General features: G+C 34.3%; 2 protein-coding genes across 2 annotated transcripts; one reads left to right on the forward strand and one right to left on the reverse strand.

The window, feature by feature from the left end:
- The first annotated feature begins 3,086 nt into the window (after positions 1-3,086).
- On the forward strand, positions 3,087-13,781 carry LOC109154068 (pentatricopeptide repeat-containing protein MRL1, chloroplastic). The gene is made up of 19 exons (XM_019301940.1): positions 3,087-3,524; positions 3,923-4,619; positions 4,808-5,030; positions 5,594-5,657; positions 5,742-5,886; positions 5,976-6,091; positions 6,333-6,461; positions 6,619-6,792; positions 6,913-7,077; positions 7,760-7,900; positions 8,247-8,346; positions 8,522-8,630; positions 8,732-8,823; positions 10,583-10,673; positions 11,160-11,391; positions 11,493-11,585; positions 12,201-12,249; positions 12,802-12,895; positions 13,236-13,781. The coding sequence occupies exons 1-19, from the start codon at positions 3,207-3,209 to the stop codon at positions 13,468-13,470; spliced, it is 3,267 nt and encodes a 1,088-aa protein (XP_019157485.1). The 5' UTR covers positions 3,087-3,206; the 3' UTR covers positions 13,471-13,781.
- An 811-nt stretch (positions 13,782-14,592) lies between these two features.
- LOC109154015 (auxin-responsive protein SAUR21-like) lies at positions 14,593-14,892 on the reverse strand. Its single transcript, XM_019301903.1, has one exon. The coding sequence runs from the start codon at positions 14,890-14,892 to the stop codon at positions 14,593-14,595; it is 300 nt and encodes a 99-aa protein (XP_019157448.1).
- Positions 14,893-20,009: the final 5,117 nt, after the last annotated feature.

Below are 20,009 nucleotides of genomic sequence, written 5' to 3' on the forward strand. Positions count from 1 at the left end.
AGGTTTCTTAGAGTCACAATGACTCGCTTTTCTCTTCTTTTTCTTGAGTCTCAATGACTCGCTTTCTTTCTTTCTTTCTTTGTACTCATGGGCGAGGTAGGAACTTCACCATAATGTGAACAGACCTATCCGGGCTCGGCATCTAGCCGGCCTAGTACTCATCTCGCCCACAGAACCACTCTCTTGGTTCATTTCTCAAACTTTGTGGAATCAGGTATCAAACTATCAGTGTGCACACTCCCTGACCAGGATTCCAAGCAACCACAACACTAGGCCTAAGATTCTCAAAGATTGGGAAGCTAAAAGGAATGATTCAAAGAAACAAGGTGAAGGAATGAGAAAATCTTACTGTGACTGCATTTCTTCTCTCAGGCAAGGCTTGGAGAAGCAAGGAATGAGATCAGAGAATCAAGGAGGAGATAGAGTGGGTTTTATAGGGTGCAAAACCCTAGACAATTTACTTATGATTGGCTGATAGCAAAAATGGTAATTTGGTGGTTGTTCTAAAAAGCATCAGACAACAAAGTGTGGAGTCTAGTGGTTCACCAAGCTTCATGGACAAAAGTCTAGAATCAAGATTTGAAATAGTTTGGGGGTTAAAATGAATTCCCCAAAAATGATTTTTTGATCAACACTTGGTTTAGGCTTCTTAGATTTCTCCCGGTTTCATTCAGAAAGATTTTTAGTTTCAAAACTTGGTACGCAATGTACCCGGAAATTTAGGATTTTTTAGAAATAGGTAATTCTCGATGTTGAATTTATTTTAAAAAAATCACTCAAAATAATTTATTCAAACACCGTGTTTATCGTAAAAAATTTGTAAGAGTGGAAAATGACTATTTTGGATTTTCTTAAAATCGAATTTATAAAAGCGTGAAAAATGGCTATTTTGAAAAATTTTGGGTTGTCACAAAAGCGTGCATGCATGGTTGATTACAAGACCTTAGCTACGCCTGCTTCGTTGGTGCGGACTGTTGATGAATTAGTTTAGCCATATGCGGATCTCACACACTACATGAGCTTGGCTGGGGCTCTGCAGTACCTCACGTAACTCGTCCTGATCTTTCCTGTGCTGTCAACAAACTGTGTTAGCACATGCACTCACCCATTCTGGCTCATTGGGATATGTTGATCAAATGAGTGCTTCGATATATTAAAGGTATGCTTCATTATGGCTTATTTTTACGCAAGTCTCCCTCTGATGTGTTGCATGCTTTTACTTATTCTGATTGGGTAGGTTCCCCTGAGGACCGAAAATCAATAAATGGCTATGCTGTTTTTCTTGGGTCTAACTTGATCTCGTGGTCGTGTCGAAAACAAAGGACAATTGCCCGATCTTCTATAAAGGTCGAATATAAAGCTCTGGTTGATGTATCGGCTAAAGTGACATGGTTAGTGGCCTTGTTGCGTGAGCTTGGAATGCCTGTTACGGTCTCTCTTAAGTTGTGGTGTGACAACATGGGTGCCACGTATCTTTGTGCTAATCCGGTTTTCACGCACGCACCAAACATGTAGAGATTGATTATCATTTCGTACGTGACAAAGTGGCAAAAGGGGAACTCCAGGTTAATTTCATCTCTACTGAAGATCAGGTTGCAGACATCTTCACTAAGCCGCTTGTTGGACCGCTTTTGCCCTTCTTCATGACAAGCTCAATGTTGTTAGTCATCCTACTTGAATTTGAGGGGGAGCATTAGGAATATACTACTGCTTTGTATTATGTCTGATGTAGGACTCTAGTCTTGTGTACTTAGTATAGAACTATATATATATATATATATATATATATATATATATATATATATATATATATATATATTTATATATTTATTTATTTATTTATTTATTGTGTATGGGTTCTTATTATTAATAATACTAGTAATTCACCCGCGCGATGCACGGGAAAAAATTATGTTATTATAAATATAAATAAAAAATAGAAAAATTAAAATATTTTAAATTATTTAATATAATAATATTTTTGAGCTTCCATTGGTCAAGTATTTATTATTTTTATAGAATACAAAATTACAATTAAAATTAAAATTAATATTAAAATTATAATTTTGTATGGTTAATATAATCTCTAATTATGTGCATATTCAAATAAACAGAATTTACATAATTACATTGATTTATTCTTAATTGTTTTTCATCTATATTATAATTTTCACAATACGAATAATAACTAAGATAATTACATTTGGAAAGCAAATTTTAAATTTTGTATGCGTAAATTTAAACTCTAATTGAACACATTTTTTATATGATTATATAATATATAGCTATTTTATTTTTCAAAAGTATATTTTTTATATGATTATATAACATATAGCTATTTTATTTTTTAAATGTTGTGCTTTTTTTTTTTTTTTTTTTTTTTTTTTTTTTTTTTTTTTATAATAAAGGATGTTGTGATATTAATTGTAACATTAATTATTTCCCAAACCATATAGCTTTATTATATAAAGGATTCCAGAATCCTATTGTCATCATCAGCAACAAATAAAATTTGTGTATCAAAACTATAAAATTAATATTTGCATATTAATCATTTTATTTTTCACAGAATTTAAATTTTATTTTTCAAATATTTATATCCACAATTCTGCAAACCAAATATGCCTATAATTTGGCAAAAATTTATGTAATACCGTCTCACAGATCTTTGTTCGTGAGACGGGTTAGGCGAAGATCAGATGTAATATTTATACTGAAAAATGTAATACTAATAAGGAATAAAATGTTTATTACTTATATGTGAAAGTATAATACGAAGTACTTTTGAAGAAAAAGTGAAAAACGTAATATTTTTTACATTTTGATTTTAAAGTATTACGGAATACATTTTTTTTTAAGTAATCAACACTTTGTCAACATTAAGGAAAAATGAATACTTTAATGAAAATTGCATTTTCAGTAAGAAATACTTTATTTTTAATTAATATTATATTTTTTAATATAGACTCACTGACCAGTGACCACACCAGTATGACCCCAGCAATTTTATGATTTTACCTTTTTTTTTTTTTTTTTGCCTGGGGTGTCAGTTAACGTACAACCACATGAGTTCCCGCCACGCAAGCAGCATTGTTCTCTCCCAAGTCCCAAGGCCTATCCTCTTTCGTTCGCTCTATCTATCTATCTATCTATCTTTTTCCGTTCACTCACACTCACACTCCCTCACCTTCCAATTCTCCATCTCCATGGCCACTACCTTCTCTTCCAAACCTCAAACACTCTCTCTGGTCTCTTTTGCTCCACTCGCCTCCCATTTCTCTTCTCGCCGCTGCACCAACTTCCTCCTCGGTTCCACTCGCAGCTTCAGGCCGCCGGGACTTCGTTCGCGACGGCGATGTCGGAAACTTTCTGGATTTCAGTTCCGCTCTCACTCTTCCGGCTTCCACCCCGTAGCCTCCTACCTGGACTCGCAGGTGGTCGTCGTCGTCGCTGCAGTCGTCACAATCTCTGCTCTTACAATTGTATATTTACGCGTTTCTAGAAAGAGCCCCAATACCGAACAGGTAAATGAATACTTGGAATTAGATTGGGAAGGCTAGTCCAGGGATTTAAAGTCATTGTTAATTCAAATGTGCTGAATCTCTTTTGACAAATTCAAGCATAAACATTAAGCGAATTGAAACCGTATACAGGTTTCTTTCAAATTGGATTGGTTGAAAATTGTACTCCGGTCTTTGTTATACCCTTAGTTATCAAAATATCATGGAGTATATAAAGACTGCTGAAAAATCTCTGGGACTCAATATTTAGGTGAAGTGTTGAAATGATAGGTAAACTGCTCAGCAGAAAGAATTTGCTGCCTGTCCAATGTACATAGTATACCTTAGTCTGCACAACAAATCTCCTTTCGGTCTTCTATGCTTTGGTAGATACATCTCTAAAGTTTTTCCTTATTTGATAGGCACCAGGTGAGCTAGCAGTAGCATTTCTTCAACAAATAAGAAATAAGGCGAGGTTAATTGTGGATGGATTTTTTCGTCCTACACACACATGGGAGGTGAAAGCTGATGGTAATTTGTCAAGGGAAATGGCAGAAATCAGCCATGAGCACAAAACTGTCGTGGGAGTGATGCAATTCAGTCAAAATGGTTCAGTGGGAAGCCTAGTTAATGAAGTTGAATCTCCCCATCTCACTACATCGACTTCTAATGTGACTGATTCTTTAGTCTCAGGAGAATCTGAAGATGCTGTCTCAATAGGTGCATTACCCACTACTTTTGTGGCAGAAGCACATAAAGTGCACCTGATAGAATATTTACAAGAAAGTAATATCACTACCAACTTGCCCAAGGTTGTAGTCAGTTCAGATTCTAGTGCTGCAACTGATTTAGTGGAAAAAGTGGATGAGATTGTTAGACCAGAGCATGAACTCGTTGCTGACAACAAAATTAGTACTCATAACATTTTCTTCAGAGGACCTGCACGGGAAGAACTTTACACATTCTATGAGGCTGAGGCATCTGCTGGAAATTTGGAAGGTCTAGGAAATTCGTTTTCTAGTGCATCCTCTGAAAGGAGAACTTACCTTTCATCCTTCTCAAAACGTTTGGCAGTTAGTGCAGCAAAAAGTTCCTCGCCATATTTTCTTTACCCTGCAGGTTATGCCATTGAAAATATGCTGTTTCCTCATTTCATTATACGTCATGCTTGCCGCTTCCCCTTTGAGTACCATAATCTCCATTTTCAATTTGCTCCTTCCACAATGTTTCTCTAGGACTTGCATGTTTGATGATTATCCTTTGTGATGATATGCTAATATGCTTATTGAATCCTTGACTTTCTTCAGAGAAATCTAATGTCAAAAGGTCCTCTGGAAATTACCAAGGTGGTGCATCTGAGGAAAAGGAAATATTGGTAAAAAGGAAGGAAATTTCTAATAAGAAGGAAATAAGCATTCAACAACCAAATAGTACCAAAAAATTCTTTCAGTCCCCTGATCTAAAGGGGAAGAATGAATATAGCAGACATCATATATTCAGTGCTTATCATAAATTCTTGAGGAATGGAAGGTAAGTAACTGTTTGCATACCACTTTTAGAAACATCACATTCTAGTGACCTGAAAAACACTTACATGGAGAAAAAAGTTTCATGCAAGTTGCTGGCTGTGAATAAAGGTTGAAATACCTTTTCTTTAGATTTCCAATGCAGTTTTCAGTTTTTATTTTATTTACTTTAGTTTTGGAAACTGAGGATTGGGGAACTTCTTTAGGGGAGTGTTGTGCAAGTAATCAATTTTTCACATTCTCTTGGTTGTTGTGAACATCATAGAATCAGCTACCATTAATCAAGAGAACCTTACAACCAATGGGTAGAGTTATTAACATGTAGTGCTGTCTGGATTGTTTATGCAATTACTATAGGTTTTACATTGAATCGAGAAATATGGGCTTTTACAATGTAATGTAACTTCGTAATATTCAACAAAAAACACAAAGGGGTTATGAGGTTACAATATGGCACATGTCTGAAAATGAAACAGTAGAAGTACTGGCTCTGGAAATCATCTATTTGTTCTCCTTCCAATGGGGGTTGTGTGATTTGAACTTAATCACTCAATTTCATTGTCCTAGATTGACAGACTGCGTGCAAATCCTTGAAGATATGGATGATGATGGTTTACTAAATATGGACAAAGTAAGGCACTAAGGCTATGCTGCAACTTTTGGCAATATTACATTTAACTGGCTTTTTATTAACACTTCATCAATTCTCTTTCAGGTTTATCATGCGGGTTTTTTCCAAGCTTGTAAAAATAAAAAAGCTGTTGAGGAAGCTTTTCGTTTCATGAAACTTATCCATAACCCAACATTAAGCACATTTAATATGCTTTTGTCAGTCTGTGCAAGCTGTCAAGATCTGGAAGGTAGTTCTTATTTTTCTGTTCATTTGGCTGATGTCTAATGGTTAATATTATTTGATCGCACCTTTATGATCTGTGTGTCATTTGCTTAGGAGCGTTTCAGGTTCTTCAATTTGTCCGGGAGGCTGGACTAAATGCTGATTGCAAACTCTACACCACTCTTATAACAACTTGTGCAAAAAGTGGAAAAGTTGACACAATGTTCGAGGTACTTGTACAATTTTATTCCCTACAAATTCTCAGCTGAAGTTCTTATTTACTTTACATCTTTTGGCTGCAAGTATTATAGAGTATAGACCTAAACAGTAGTATTGGATCATACTTTGTTGAATTTACCACTGAGATTTGTGTTCAAGTGAACTCCATGTGTTGTCAATCTTTTAATGACTCTTAATTGTGCTTGTTCTTATGACCATCATGTTTCCATCTGAAATGTTACAAAGTTGTAGGTTTTCCATGAAATGGTTAATGCTGGAGTTGAACCAAATGTCCATACATTTGGTGCACTTATTGATGGTTGTGCTAAAGCTGGGCAAGTTGCCAAGGCTTTTGGTGCTTATGGCATAATGAGATCTAAGGTATGACTATCCTTACCTATGTCATATGAATTTTAAGATAAAATCTTTTTTGTTATATGTAAATGTTTTGAAAATGTAAGTTCTCTTTTGGAGTTCTCATGTTCCTGTAGTAGGACCTCTTAACAATTCTTATTTCCTTATGGGTTGTATGCAGTAGAATGTGAAGCCAGATCGTGTTGTGTTTAATGCACTTATCACAGCATGTGGTCAATCTGGAGCAGTGGACCGGGCATTTGATGTCTTAGCAGAAATGAGGGAGGAAACACATCCTATAGACCCTGATCATATCACCATTGGGGCTTTGATGAAGGCCTGTGCCAATGCTGGTCAGGTGCGCTTTATCTATCTTTTTGGAACCAAATATTAATATCAGAAGTGGTGTTTACTATTAGTACTTCTTTCTGTCACACAATGCTTGTATTCTACCAAATTAACTTAATTGCCTGTTCAGGTTGATCGGGCACTAGATGTTTACAATATGATTCATGAATATAACATCAAGGGCTGTCCAGAGTTATACACAATTGCTGTAAATAGTTGCAGTCAAAATGGTGATTGGGAGTCTGCGTGCAATGTCTATAGTGATATGAACAAGAAAGGCATTGTTCCAGATGAGGTAATCCTTTATGTGTGCAATGCCAACTTGTAGCTGGATTCTACAGTAATGGTTCACAATATTGTTTGAGAGTTGTGTTTGTTATGATGCCTACTTTATCTAACTGGAAGTAGGAAAAGCAGTCTTTATTTATCTAGCTTGTAGTACGAAAAGCATTCGATGATCTGTCTTACCATAAAAAATGAACTGTTTGGTATATTATGGTGGAGTAAAGGTGTTAACAATTTTAGCCCCTACTTAGATCTTTTAGGTAACTAAAATATAGCTAAATATGATGTTTTTTGTTTTTTTTTTTTGTTTTGTTTTGTTTTGTTTTTGGGGAAATTCCCTATACCATGGACTATGATATGATCAACTTTTGTAAAGAATTCTAAAATGCATCTAGATTTTTTCATCTTCTCAGAGTTCTATTTGTTTCAGGGGTGATTTCCCTAGTTAAAATTTGATTATACAGATAGAATGCTAGTGCTAAGTTTTCATATGATCATATCCTTTTCTTCCAAATATATACTTTAAATGTGGTATGTGTATGTGTACACACGTTTTTCCCTCAGTCAAATCTCTCTTAATCAAAACCATGTTTGTGCAACTTGCTGGCAAAGTGCTGGTTAGATATTATAACATAGAGATGTAAATGTTCAAAATAACAAAATAATGCCTTACTCAAACTTCTTTTGCACAGATGTTCATCAGTGCAATGGTAGATGTTGCAGGGCATGCTGGTAAACTGGATACTGCATTTGAAGTATTAAAAGAAGCCAGGAACAAAGGAATAAACACTGGAACCATTTCATACAGCTCATTGATGGGAGCATGTTGTAATGTATGTACCGTCCTTCTGTCTTATTCTAATGTTTTAAAGCATTGTGTGTGTGTGTGTGTTTTTTTTTTTTATCTATTATATTTTCCACTTAATGAAATAATATATTTAAATCCAGGATTACAGCTAGAAATGATATGTAGTTGAAATGAAAGAAACCAAAACAAACAAATAAAAATGTTGTTTAAAAAAAAAAAAAAACAATTTCACACCTAGCACGGCTGACAGTGTCATGCTAAAGATGGTTGTTTTAAGCTATGCTCACAAAGTCTGAATTTTCTCTCATGGCTGGAATAAATGTCAATTTACATCTTATAGTCCATTGGTAAGCTTGTCTTCTCCATTGCAGACGAAAAACTGGCAGATGGCCTTGAAGTTGTATGACGAAATCAAAGAAATGAACTTGAAACGAACAGTTTCAATGATGAATGCCCTGGTAACTGCATTATGTATGTCCGAATCTCTCTGTTTGTCAATTGTTATAGACATAGCTGCGCCCAGAGGATGAAAAATTGCTAGAACTTGTTTAGTGTGATGTTGAAATCAGAGCACTATGTTATGTGAAAGCACTTTATATTTTATTCTTCTATTTGCCTGGGCTAACCCTAAGGAAATTCTATTTAGGTGATGCGGATCAATTACAGAAAGCTCTGAATGTTTTATTTGAAATGAAGAGAGAGGGGCTACCCCCAAACAGCATTACATACTCCACATTGTTGGTGGCAAGTGAAAAGTAATACTTGGGACCTTGGGTCCTTCGAATATACAGCAGTGTGCATATTCTATTTACTGCTACTAATCCTCTTTTTTTTTTTTTTTTTTCCCTCATGGCAGGACAGATGATCTAGATACTGGCCTCATGCTTCTGTCTCAGGCAAAAAAGGATGGTGTTGCACCTAGCCTTGTTATGTGCAGGTGCCTAATTGGTAAGATCTGTGAACTTTTCATTGAACTGATTCTGTTGCTGTATATGGTGATCTTATTCTTTCTTTGACAGTTCGTCTAAGTCTCTTTCTTTCTTTTTATTTAATTTGAATTTGGATCCATCATCCTGTTTCTTGAACAATAGGTCAATAGCCTTAGTAAGGGTGATGATTCAATAGCTATTTACTGCAAAATATTGACAGTACTGAAAAACTATTCATGCTTCAGTATGTCCAGTGCTGAGAATAGAATATTTTGTTGATGCATATATTTATAGATAAACCTCCCTAATAGACAATTACAAGTATACAAAATGTGGGACAAACTCCCACTTAACACTCACCCAGTCACCCTCAACTTGAAGCGTATTATATATTAATCATGCCAAGCTTGTTACAAAGTTCTCTTATCCTAGGACCATGATGAGTCTAGTAAGAATATGTGGCTTGATTTCCGTTTCTCTCATGGGCTAGAGAAAGATTAGGCCTTGTTTCAAATTTTTATTTTTAATATTCTAACAAAAGTGACAATCAATTTCAATATATATATATATATATATATATAGGACAAAGTTCAAATGCGGCGGGACCTTCCCGTGCGGCAGGGTTTCAGAATATACCAAGAGTGTTAACGAAAGGCACCAACAGTGTAAGGAAAACACACCACAATGAAATGCAAAAATACACCAAAAAATACACAACACACCCAAAAAAATACACCATATAACTCACCACCCCTAATGGTGTATTTCCAAACACTGTATGGTGATTTTACTTACACCTAATGGTGTGTTTTTGGTGATGTGTACCTAATTTTTGTGTGTTTTTGTGGTGCATTTCCTAACGTTGATGGTGTATATTTGCTCAACTATTGGTGACGCCGCACTGCCGCACGGGAAGGGTCCACCGCACCTGAACTTATAACTCTCTATATATATATATATATATATATATATATATATATATATATATATATATATATCCATGAAACTTTGGATTTGAGGCAACATGCATGGCTACTTGATTATTAGTTTCATGAGCTTGATCACTTCAACTCCCATGTCTTACAAAATTTGCTTATCCACATCAGTTCACATGTGATTTGAGACAATGTTTTGTATTCTGGTTCTGCACTTGATTTGTACAGTTTGTATATTTCTCTATATCCAAGTTCATGTATATATATATGTGTACACAAAAACCCTAGGGTTAGGGTTAATAACTTCACATTTGTGAACGTTGAAAAGGTTTATTGTACTTTTTATATCTCAAAGTATATACAGAGCACCTATATCCCATTACTACAAGGATTAGGACTAGGATTACTACTAGGGTTAAGACTATTATATCAACACTCCCTCTCAAGTTGGAGTATATAGGTCATATGCACCAAGTTTGTCACAAATATACTCCATCCAAGGATCTCTAAGAGAGACTTGGTCAGAATGTTTGCTTGTTGATCAGTGGAGTTGATGCAGCTCATACTCTCATAGTAATACATCCAGACATGATTTGCTCTCTGATGAAATGGCAATTGGCTTCTATATGTTTGGTCCTTTTCATGATATATTTGATTTGAGGAAATGTGCAAAAGGAATCAACCTTGTGCAGGTTGTGCTACTTGCCTCAATTCCATGTTTGTATGCTATTTGTCCATGTGCAATATGTTGCACTTTTGTTTAAAATATATATATGTCAAATTTGTTGAAATTTTAATGTATAGACTTGCATTTGAATATTAATTAAGTTGGTATGCTTGAAGCTATGTGCTTAAGGAGGTTTCAGAACGCTTGTACACTTGGTGAGCCTGTTTTGGCTTACAACTCAGTGCAGCTACAACTTAACAGCAAATGGTATGCGTTTCTCCTTAATTTTTGATTGTTTCTTTCAGGTCCGTAATCAAGGAAGGCTAGAAAGAATGCAAATTCAATGTGTAACAGTTTGTTGATTTGATAATTGATCCTCAATATTGAAACTCAACGTTTTTATTTTCTTTCCCAGTGCAATTGCAACAAAAAAAACACAAACTACTGCTAGAATTAAAAATAGTAAATCATTTTAGTGATTGCAGCCACAAGCTATTGTTTTTAAAATTGGACTCCAAGTATGCTGAAAATGATTTATTTTATTTTATTTTGTTTTTTTTAATAACTTCAGTTAGCATTTCTACATTCCAAATATTGTGTACATTCCATAGAAATCAAAGAGCAAAAGGAGAAAATATCTTGTTCAATCTCTAGTTTTCTCTTTAGGGCCTATTTGCTGGGAGGGGGGGGGGGGGGGGGGGGGGGAGATAAGTTTAGAAAGTTATTCAAATACAATCATTGATTGGTCTACAGGACATCGCTGGCCTTGATGATCTACCGAGAAACAATTGCTGCTGGTGTGGCACCCACAATGGAAGAACTTTCACTAGTTTTGGGTTGCTTACAGCTTCCTCGCAATGCAGGCTTAAAAGAACAACTTGTTGAGAATCTTGTGTTTACTGTTGATGCATCAAAAGATTCAAACTTGTGCTCATTGGTTGATGGATTTGGGGAATATGATCCCCGTGCATTTCAATTGCTCGAGGTTTGTAAGCTAGCCTGTTTATGCATTAGATTCTATGAACTTTCTATCTTGTAAAAAGTATTTCATAAAAAAAATAATTATTTTCCTTTTGATTCTTTTAGGAGGCTGCTTCACTTGGAATTATACCTTTGCCTTCTCTTAAAAGTAGTCCAATTGTTGTTGATGTGAGAGATTCACAGATTCATACAGCTGAGGTGAGTTTGTGCCATGGATGAAAAATTTTGTTATATGTACTGTGAAATTTATTTTGTACATGCTGAGAGGACTTGTTTCTAAGTGCTAATTGGATATAGTAATATACTTGGCTTGATACTAAACTGTGACTTCTGACTGTAAAATCTTGGTGATTTTTTTCCTGTTTTCTTTTGGTGTTAGCTTGTTTTCCACCTTTCCTTGATTTCTTCAATATTGCCTTTTTATTTATGGGGTAGGTATTGTTGGTTAGTTCTCATTTTTCTAGTTAACTTTTGGTAGCACAGGGCTTTATGTCTATTGAATGAAGTAATGCCATTGCTTCAATCCAAACATTACCCATCTTTTATTGAATAGTTCAGTCCAAAATTTTGTCTACATTTCATTGGATGCCAAAATAGTGTTATCTTTCTACAGTTGAATACAAATTTTAAAAGGGTATACCTTTAAAATGTAATGGCAATGTCTGCATTTCATTGGAATACCAAAAGTGGACAAAATTTGTGACGGATGAAGTACATTGATATGTGGCCCTCTCTGTTGACTAATAGCATGTTCATCCAATAGAACTGTTAACAATTTCATGGACTGAATTTTGTTTCTCCAAATATGGTCAGGTTTACTTTTTGACGGTTTTAAGAGGTCTCAAGCATCGCCTGGCTGCTGGTAGTACTATATTCTTTTCCTTATATTTCTTCTGTTGGGCCAAAATTCTGATAAGAGTTGGTCGGACTATATTTTTGCTGTTGGGCCAACTTTACACTCCAGTTTCAGTTTCCCTTTTAGTTCTAAGCTCAAAATTCCCTGTGAAAATTTCACCAAGCCTCACTAGACTGCATTTAAGGGCATTTTGTATTAAAAGTAAAACAAATCCAAGTCAAAGATTAAAAGTGGAAATGCCACTATAGTTGAGTGACCAGAAGTGAAATAAACTCCATAATTTATGTATCCAAGAAATCCAATATTAAGTTTCTAAGGTAGATTGCATTTGGTTATGTAATTCACTGGCAATAGTGAATCGGTTTCACTATTTGCAAGACCTGATATTTGGTTTATTTTAGGTAGAAAACGGTAAAAAAATATAATAGCTTACAAATCAATTAGTCATTACTTTTTATTATGCATTTTAAAAAAATATGTTGTTCCTATACCTTGATGATGATGATGATGAATATAATTCTAATTACTCCATCTTTTCTTGTTCTGAAAATTGTTCAGGTGTTAAGATCCCAAACATCGCTATTTTATTACCTGTGGAGGAGTCACAGTTGCAGACTCCCGCTGGGGAGAAAACAATTAAATTTGCTGGAAGGTGAGGATATTTTGCAGTTGAGTACATTATTTCATATACCTAATTTGCTAATTGTGCAATGGCATACTTGATACTTCTGTATTTTAGGGGCGAATAGTAATATATTTGATAGGGACAAATTCAGAACCTTAGATTTAAAAGAGCATAACAATGTTAAAAACTCAAAAGAGTATAGTTCAAGTGAACATATTCGTTATTGATAGTTTGGTACAATGTAAATATCAATCAGATGGTAGTAACTAGTAGTTTTATTTATACTTTGTTATCATTTATCAACATGCTAATTGTTGTGTATAGAATGCATTAACTTCCAGAATGCTATGAATTCTCTGAAAAACAGGTTAAGCCAGGCAGTTGCTGCACTGTTGAGGAGGCTTGGATTACCTTACATAGGCAAAGAATCACATGGTAAAATTCGAATAAATGGTGTTTCTGTGAGGAGGTGGTTGCAGCCCAAGGTTGACCCTCCATTTGGTTGGAAACCAACAGATCTGAGCTTGGCCGAGACACGCCTAGGTAAAGGAATAGCTCATCAACAGAGAAAAATTCGTACTGGCCATCTGTCCTTAGAGTAGAAAGTTTCAGGAGAATAAAGCCAAGTGGGAAATGCATTTCCACAACAATCTGGTGTTCTGGCTTAAATAGCTAGTGCTCTTGGCACTATTCGGCAACTAGCAGATGTAGTCTGAGTGTGCTATTGTTGACAAAGGACAGTGTCTTGCTGCAGTGCTAACACTAAGGCAATTTTGACTGAGAAATCAAGTGGGATTCTAGAAATTCTGAATGCTATTTTTTTTTTTTTTCCTTGTGTAATTTACTTTTGATGTTAAAATAGAAATTAATAAATGCTAATAAAATATATAGTGTGGTTGCGATTGCTGTGTAATTCTCCTTTTTTAAAGTGGAATGTTTGTTTTGACTGAACAGAAACATTGCCTCATTGTGATTCCCGGGCATAGGTTTTCAATTATACTAGGCATAAATGCATAATTTTATCTTATGCTATGCACAGATATGATCCATTGCGCCATAAAAATGTTCTGCTTTTGCGGATTGTTTTGTTTCTCTAAAGGAGGAATTCTTGTGTACTGCAAGAGTAAAGTCTAAGAGATTCTTGCGCTTGGGGATTTAAGGCCACCAGAACTATTAAAAGTAGTGTTGAATGCTCCTGGAATAAGAATATCTGCTATCCAAGCCTGAAAATCAAGACATGGACCTATAGACTATGACTGCACTCTCAGTTTGGTGTATTCCCTTTCCTTATCATACTACTCGAGCGCATGTCCTTTATGGCTACATCAAAATCAGCACATGATGGACCTCAACACTACAGCTGCACTCGGAATAGGTACACTCTTTTATCTCTATTTAGGAGCACATGCATGTTCCTTGAATTAGAGATTCATGTGAAAGTACATATCTGGTTAATATTACTTTGAAATCTCACTACTAAAGTTCAATTAACAGAACAAATGTGAGATGACATCATAAAAATCAATTGATTTGAGATTCAATCCATATATTCCATAATATGTGATCTTGAGACAATTTGAAATTTCAATGCATCAAATGTTCAAGCTTTCATTTGTATGTTGTGTATGTGAAATTTACAACTCTTGTGTGACAAGAGGAAAAAAGACAGAAAGTTTTTTTTTTAAAAAAAGAGGAAAATTTGTTCTGAGCTTTGTGTTGCCCCTCTAAAATGAAGAGTTGTTGAGTTGAGAAGTGAGATGGATGAAAGTGTCTTCCTTGCAGGGAATTGTGAGAGCGCCCATAGGATGATCAAACCCAAACTCTTCCTCAGCCCGCTTTAGCAAGCTCTGGAATGATGGATGATTTAGATATGCTATTGGAACCACATATCTCTTCTTCTCAATCTCTCCAACATATATTGCCAAGTGACCCTTTGGAACATCTGAATGATATCTGGCCCAGAGTGAGTGCAGAGTGCGGGATTGCTTGGCATTCACAATCGCGGAAAGCAAACGAATGGCCATAACTAACTCCCTGTGTAAGTACAGAAAGAAAACAAAGTTGAGTTTTTGATTAATGTAGAAGTTGATCTGAGGGTCTGATCTGGTGTTTATTTATAGGGTGGTTTTCAATGTGTTGCCAGTTAAGGTAAGCTGGTGTGAATGGAAAATGGGGCCTACTTCATGGGGGCTCACATGGCCTTGCTCTGATCAAAATCGGAGTTAATCTCTATCCTTTTTTATTTTTTATTTTTAATATGACTGCATATATGGGGTTGGTTACACTGAATGTGATTTCTGCAGAACAGGTGATCGGATCGTACCAAGGAATATTCACTTCAAAATCCAAGTGGGTAGTCTTGGAAGAAATTTTTCTGGTAAGTTGTATTCACTTCACAATCCATGTGGAGTACGTTTAATGTTAGGTCAGTAATCTCTATCAACATTCCCAGGCATTTGTGGCATATTTGCAACCACTAATTTAACCACTAAACCGGCCATGACTCAAGTAAAGGGAGTTCATTTTTACTGATACTATGCATTTGCTTTACTTTTAAGTTGGTTTGTTTATGTCATTGTCACATGTTCAACAATTGCCTACTTTATCACTTTAGTGGTGAATTCACGTTGGCTGTCTCCATCACATTTACTCAACTTAATTAGTATGTGATTAGTTTATAACTATTCTCCCATAATTTTGTCTATCTTCTTATCATATTTAGTGGTGAATTCCTGTTGATTGTAACTATTACATATAATTTACTTTACTTATGATGAGCTAATGGTTAGTTTATACTATAATCATATTAGAAGTTAGTTTCAACCTTGAAAGAATACATATACTTCGACTGAACTTTTGATATGCATTATTTTATCTATAGGAACCAATTATCAATTCTCCGAACACTTCCTAATTAGGATTTGGAAGGTCGTGTACTTAGTATTGCACGACTCAACCATGCCATTTCCTTGTCTTGCCACGGAAGAGCACATGTATGTCCTTTTGAAGAGTGGATAATCGATCCATCATCCATGTGCTATCATTATGTATACATATTCGGTAAGCTTTACATATGGTTCCAACGCTCAACCGTTGAACTTGGGTAGTAATATGATATAATTCAAAATGCCAAAGAGTTGAAGATTTGAAGCATATATATATATATATATATATATATATATATATATATATATATATATATATATATATATATATATATATATATATATGGATGCACTTAGGTGCGAATAAGTGCTCAGGAGGGAATATGTGAACGAATCTGCGCGCGACACGTGTCCAGATCTAATAGATTAAAAAAAAACGCGGTGACATTCTGTAAATAATTGATAATCAAAGTGCAAGTAAAATCACTTACAAGTGCACCTACTTTCACCTATAAGTGAATGTAATTTTGCCTTGTTAACATTCACTTCCCGTAAACATTCATGTACCTGGGTGCACCTACTTATAACTATAAGTGTAACTACTTATAACTATAGGTGCACCTACTTTCACCTATAAGTGCATTTAATTTTGTCTTGTTAACATTCATTGATCTGAGTTCAGCGGATAGTAATACCCCTGAAAATCACCCGCAAACATTCATGCACCTAGGTGCAACTACTTATAACTATGTGCAATTACTTAGAACTATCGGTGCAACTACTTATAACTATAAGTGCACTTTGTATTGATATTCAGTGTAAATTTTTACTTGCACCTATAATACATTTTACATGCACTTGTAATATATTTTACTTGCACTTTGATGTTCAATTATTTACGAAAATACCGTCGCGTTTTTTTTTTTTTTTTTTTTTTTTTTTTTTTTTTTTTTTTTAAATCAGTGTTTCTCATCCATTAAATCTGGACACGTGGATGGACATAATCCATTCCTATTTCGCGCCTGGGCGAAACATTCACATGTGAGTGCGATTCTGTATATATATATATATATATATGATCAAATGAGTTCATCCTGTTATATGAGTTCGTGTGGACAAATCTTTACCATTAAATGCTTGAGATCAATGGCTTAGATTTCGCCAACTGTGCAACGCGAATTGGACAAGTGATTGCACAGTTGCGAAATTGTACAATTGGCTTGATCAAAGCTAAGTCATTGATTTCAAGTATTCAATGACCCAGATCTGTCTACACAGACTCATATAACAGGGTGGACTCACGGGGAACACGGCATATATATATATATATATATATATATATATATATATATATATATATATATATATATATATATATATATATATATATATATATATATATATATATATAATGTAAACCAAATATATGTAATGATAGAACATGGAAATGTACTTCAAAGGACATGCATGTGGTTTTGAATAGAAAGAAAAGGAAAGGGCGGTACCGAACCGGAGAGAGAGCAGTTATTAGTTGAAAACACCAAAAAACTCCATACTATACGTAGAAGAAGCAATAAGCCATATTAAGTTGCATGTCCTGTTCTTGCATAGCTGGAATATTCCATTTGCGACGCGGATCGCGCTGCCTGACGCTAATAAAGCCTACTTATTGTTTATTTTATTTTGTAATTTTTTGGATATAATAAACAAATGTAGCTCTAATGATACTATCTCTATTATTAGTGTCATAATGACATGTGTCAGCAATGCGTATTAAATTAATAGATATGATATGATGAAGCTACTTACCATGTTATAATCAATGTTATATTTTGTTGTTTGTCTAGTCAATATTTTTTCTTTTAATTTGAATAGTGCGTTGATTATAATGCATGTGTTACGGTGCTATATATATATATATATATATATATATATATATATATATATATATATATATATATATATATAACCTAATTTGTGTATGTTTTTTGTTGTGCATTTCATAACACGAATTGTGTATATTTGTATAACAATTGGTGCGGCCGTACTGACCATACAACGCCTTCCCGTATGGTCAGTTCGGCCGCACCAATTGTTATACAAATATACACAATCCATGTTATGAAATGCACAACAAAAAACATACACAAATTAGGTACGCATCACCAAAAACGCGTCATTAGATATGAATAAATACACCATACAGTGTTCGGGAATACACTATTGGTGTGTTTCATTGTGGTGTATTTTATTACGTACACTATTGGTGCATGTTGTCAACACTGTTGGTGTTTCTGGAACCCGACCGCTATAAGGGTGCTTTTGCCGGTAGTGCAAAAATCTGGCGTTGGATACGAAAAAGGTGATGCATGTGTTTTGGTTACGAAGAAGGGAAAACCGTGTTTGTGGAGTCCTATTTTAGGAAAAACGCTATAGCCCATAGCAATTTTAAAAAGTTAATATTCCCAACTCCATACGGTTACTTTACGTATTCTACGCTTCCCAAAATTTGTAAAAACCCTAGTTTGACTCCAATATATTTATCTTCTTCCTATTTCTTCTCCATTTTTATCTCCTTTCTCTTTCTTCTCCATTTTTTTACCTTCTACAAATTTCTTCTATGGTCCCAGCACAATTCCTTTAAAATAGCAAAAAAATAAGATTTGTGGTCCCAAAAAACTTGTGGTCCCAAAAATCAGTTACCAACTGTGCTTGAGTTCCTCGCATAGGTGGATCGAAAGTCTGTTCGGGCAGTGGGGACGGCAGAGGCGGCGGTTTCCGGCAAGGGACGGCGGTAGGAGACGGCTGTGGGAGTGGATTCCGGCGGTTTTGTTTTTGCTTGAATAACATCTTAAGGTTAGTTCCTCCATTAATGGTGAAAGCTTGATTTTTTTATTTATTTATAAATCTCTGTTTTTTTTCTGAAATTTGTTGTTTATTTGAACAATGGGATCCACATAGTTCCTCCACAAAATGGGATCAAATATCTTAATATATAATATGTGGTTGTTTATAGTCTAACTGTTAATTCACATAGTTGTTGTTTTAGTTAGTTCATTTGTTAATTCACTCGGTCTAAAAACGAGAAAGCTCCTATATTTTGAAAGAATTAATGTGCTCAGATCATTGCATGTGAAAATGGAGTGAACAACATACTAGCTACTGTATGCTACATATACAGTATTTTCAAAAGGCAATGAATGTTTGCAATAAGCTGATGTCTGGAGTGAAATAATAGGAAGATATTCATCCTGCAAGTTACGAAATAATGTCAGTAAAATAAAATAAAAAAATAATAAAAAAAAGAAAGCAGTCAGTGTGCAGCGAAACTTCATTTTTTCTTTTAAAATTTGATTTGTTTGTTTTTTATTGTTTTATTACTTATATTTTAAAATTTTCACAAATTTCAATTATATAATATACGGAGTATATTTTTTATTAAATTTTGAATAATTTAATTACAATTAAAATAAAAATGATTAAAATAAATAAAGTAACAACAAAAATTAATTTATATATGTATAATTAATATTTTAATTAAATGTAGGTGTGTTTGTTTTAATTAATTTTCATACTTATAAATTTATAATTCAAATGAAAAGTGGGACCACAAATAACTCATAAAAAATTGAAAACTGATATAGAGAAGAGTTTTTTTGTGATTGAGTGAGATAATAGAGAATGAGTTGAATGTTGGGGCCCACAAATAACTCATAAATAACCCCAACTGATGAGGTTGCTCTAACAACTTTGTTAATAATGCTTATGATTTTAAACTGATTGAAAACTGAAATCTGTGGTTTGCCTTATGATTTAAAACTTTACATTGATTTCAATTAGAATGATTATGGAATCGGTGCGAGCTCAAAAAAAAAAAAAAAAAAAGAAAGAAAAGGCCTAGACTAGGCCGTGTTTTTTTTTTTTTTTTTTTTTTTTTTTTGAAAATGAAAAACGGCCTAGACTAGGCCTTTTCTTTTACTGATTTTGCTATTATGGATGCGGAGGTAAAGTTGGACATTCAATTAGTTTTTCTGCCTTTTTTTTTTTTTTTTTTTTTTTTTTAGCTAATTGTCTCCGTTAGTTAATCGTGTAGTTGAAAATTCATACTAGTTAAATTTTAATTTCACCGAGCTCAACATTTATTATTTGCACTTTTAATTTTTACCTATATATTTTGATCATAATGTATGTTTATTATTTAAGTGTATTTTATTCTATATCATGATTGTTATTAAGATTGTCGCATGATTGTTTCA

This window comes from Ipomoea nil, unplaced genomic scaffold, assembly GCF_001879475.1.
Source record: "Ipomoea nil cultivar Tokyo-kokei standard unplaced genomic scaffold, Asagao_1.1 scaffold2580, whole genome shotgun sequence".
Classification (NCBI taxonomy): Eukaryota; Viridiplantae; Streptophyta; class Magnoliopsida; order Solanales; family Convolvulaceae; genus Ipomoea; species Ipomoea nil.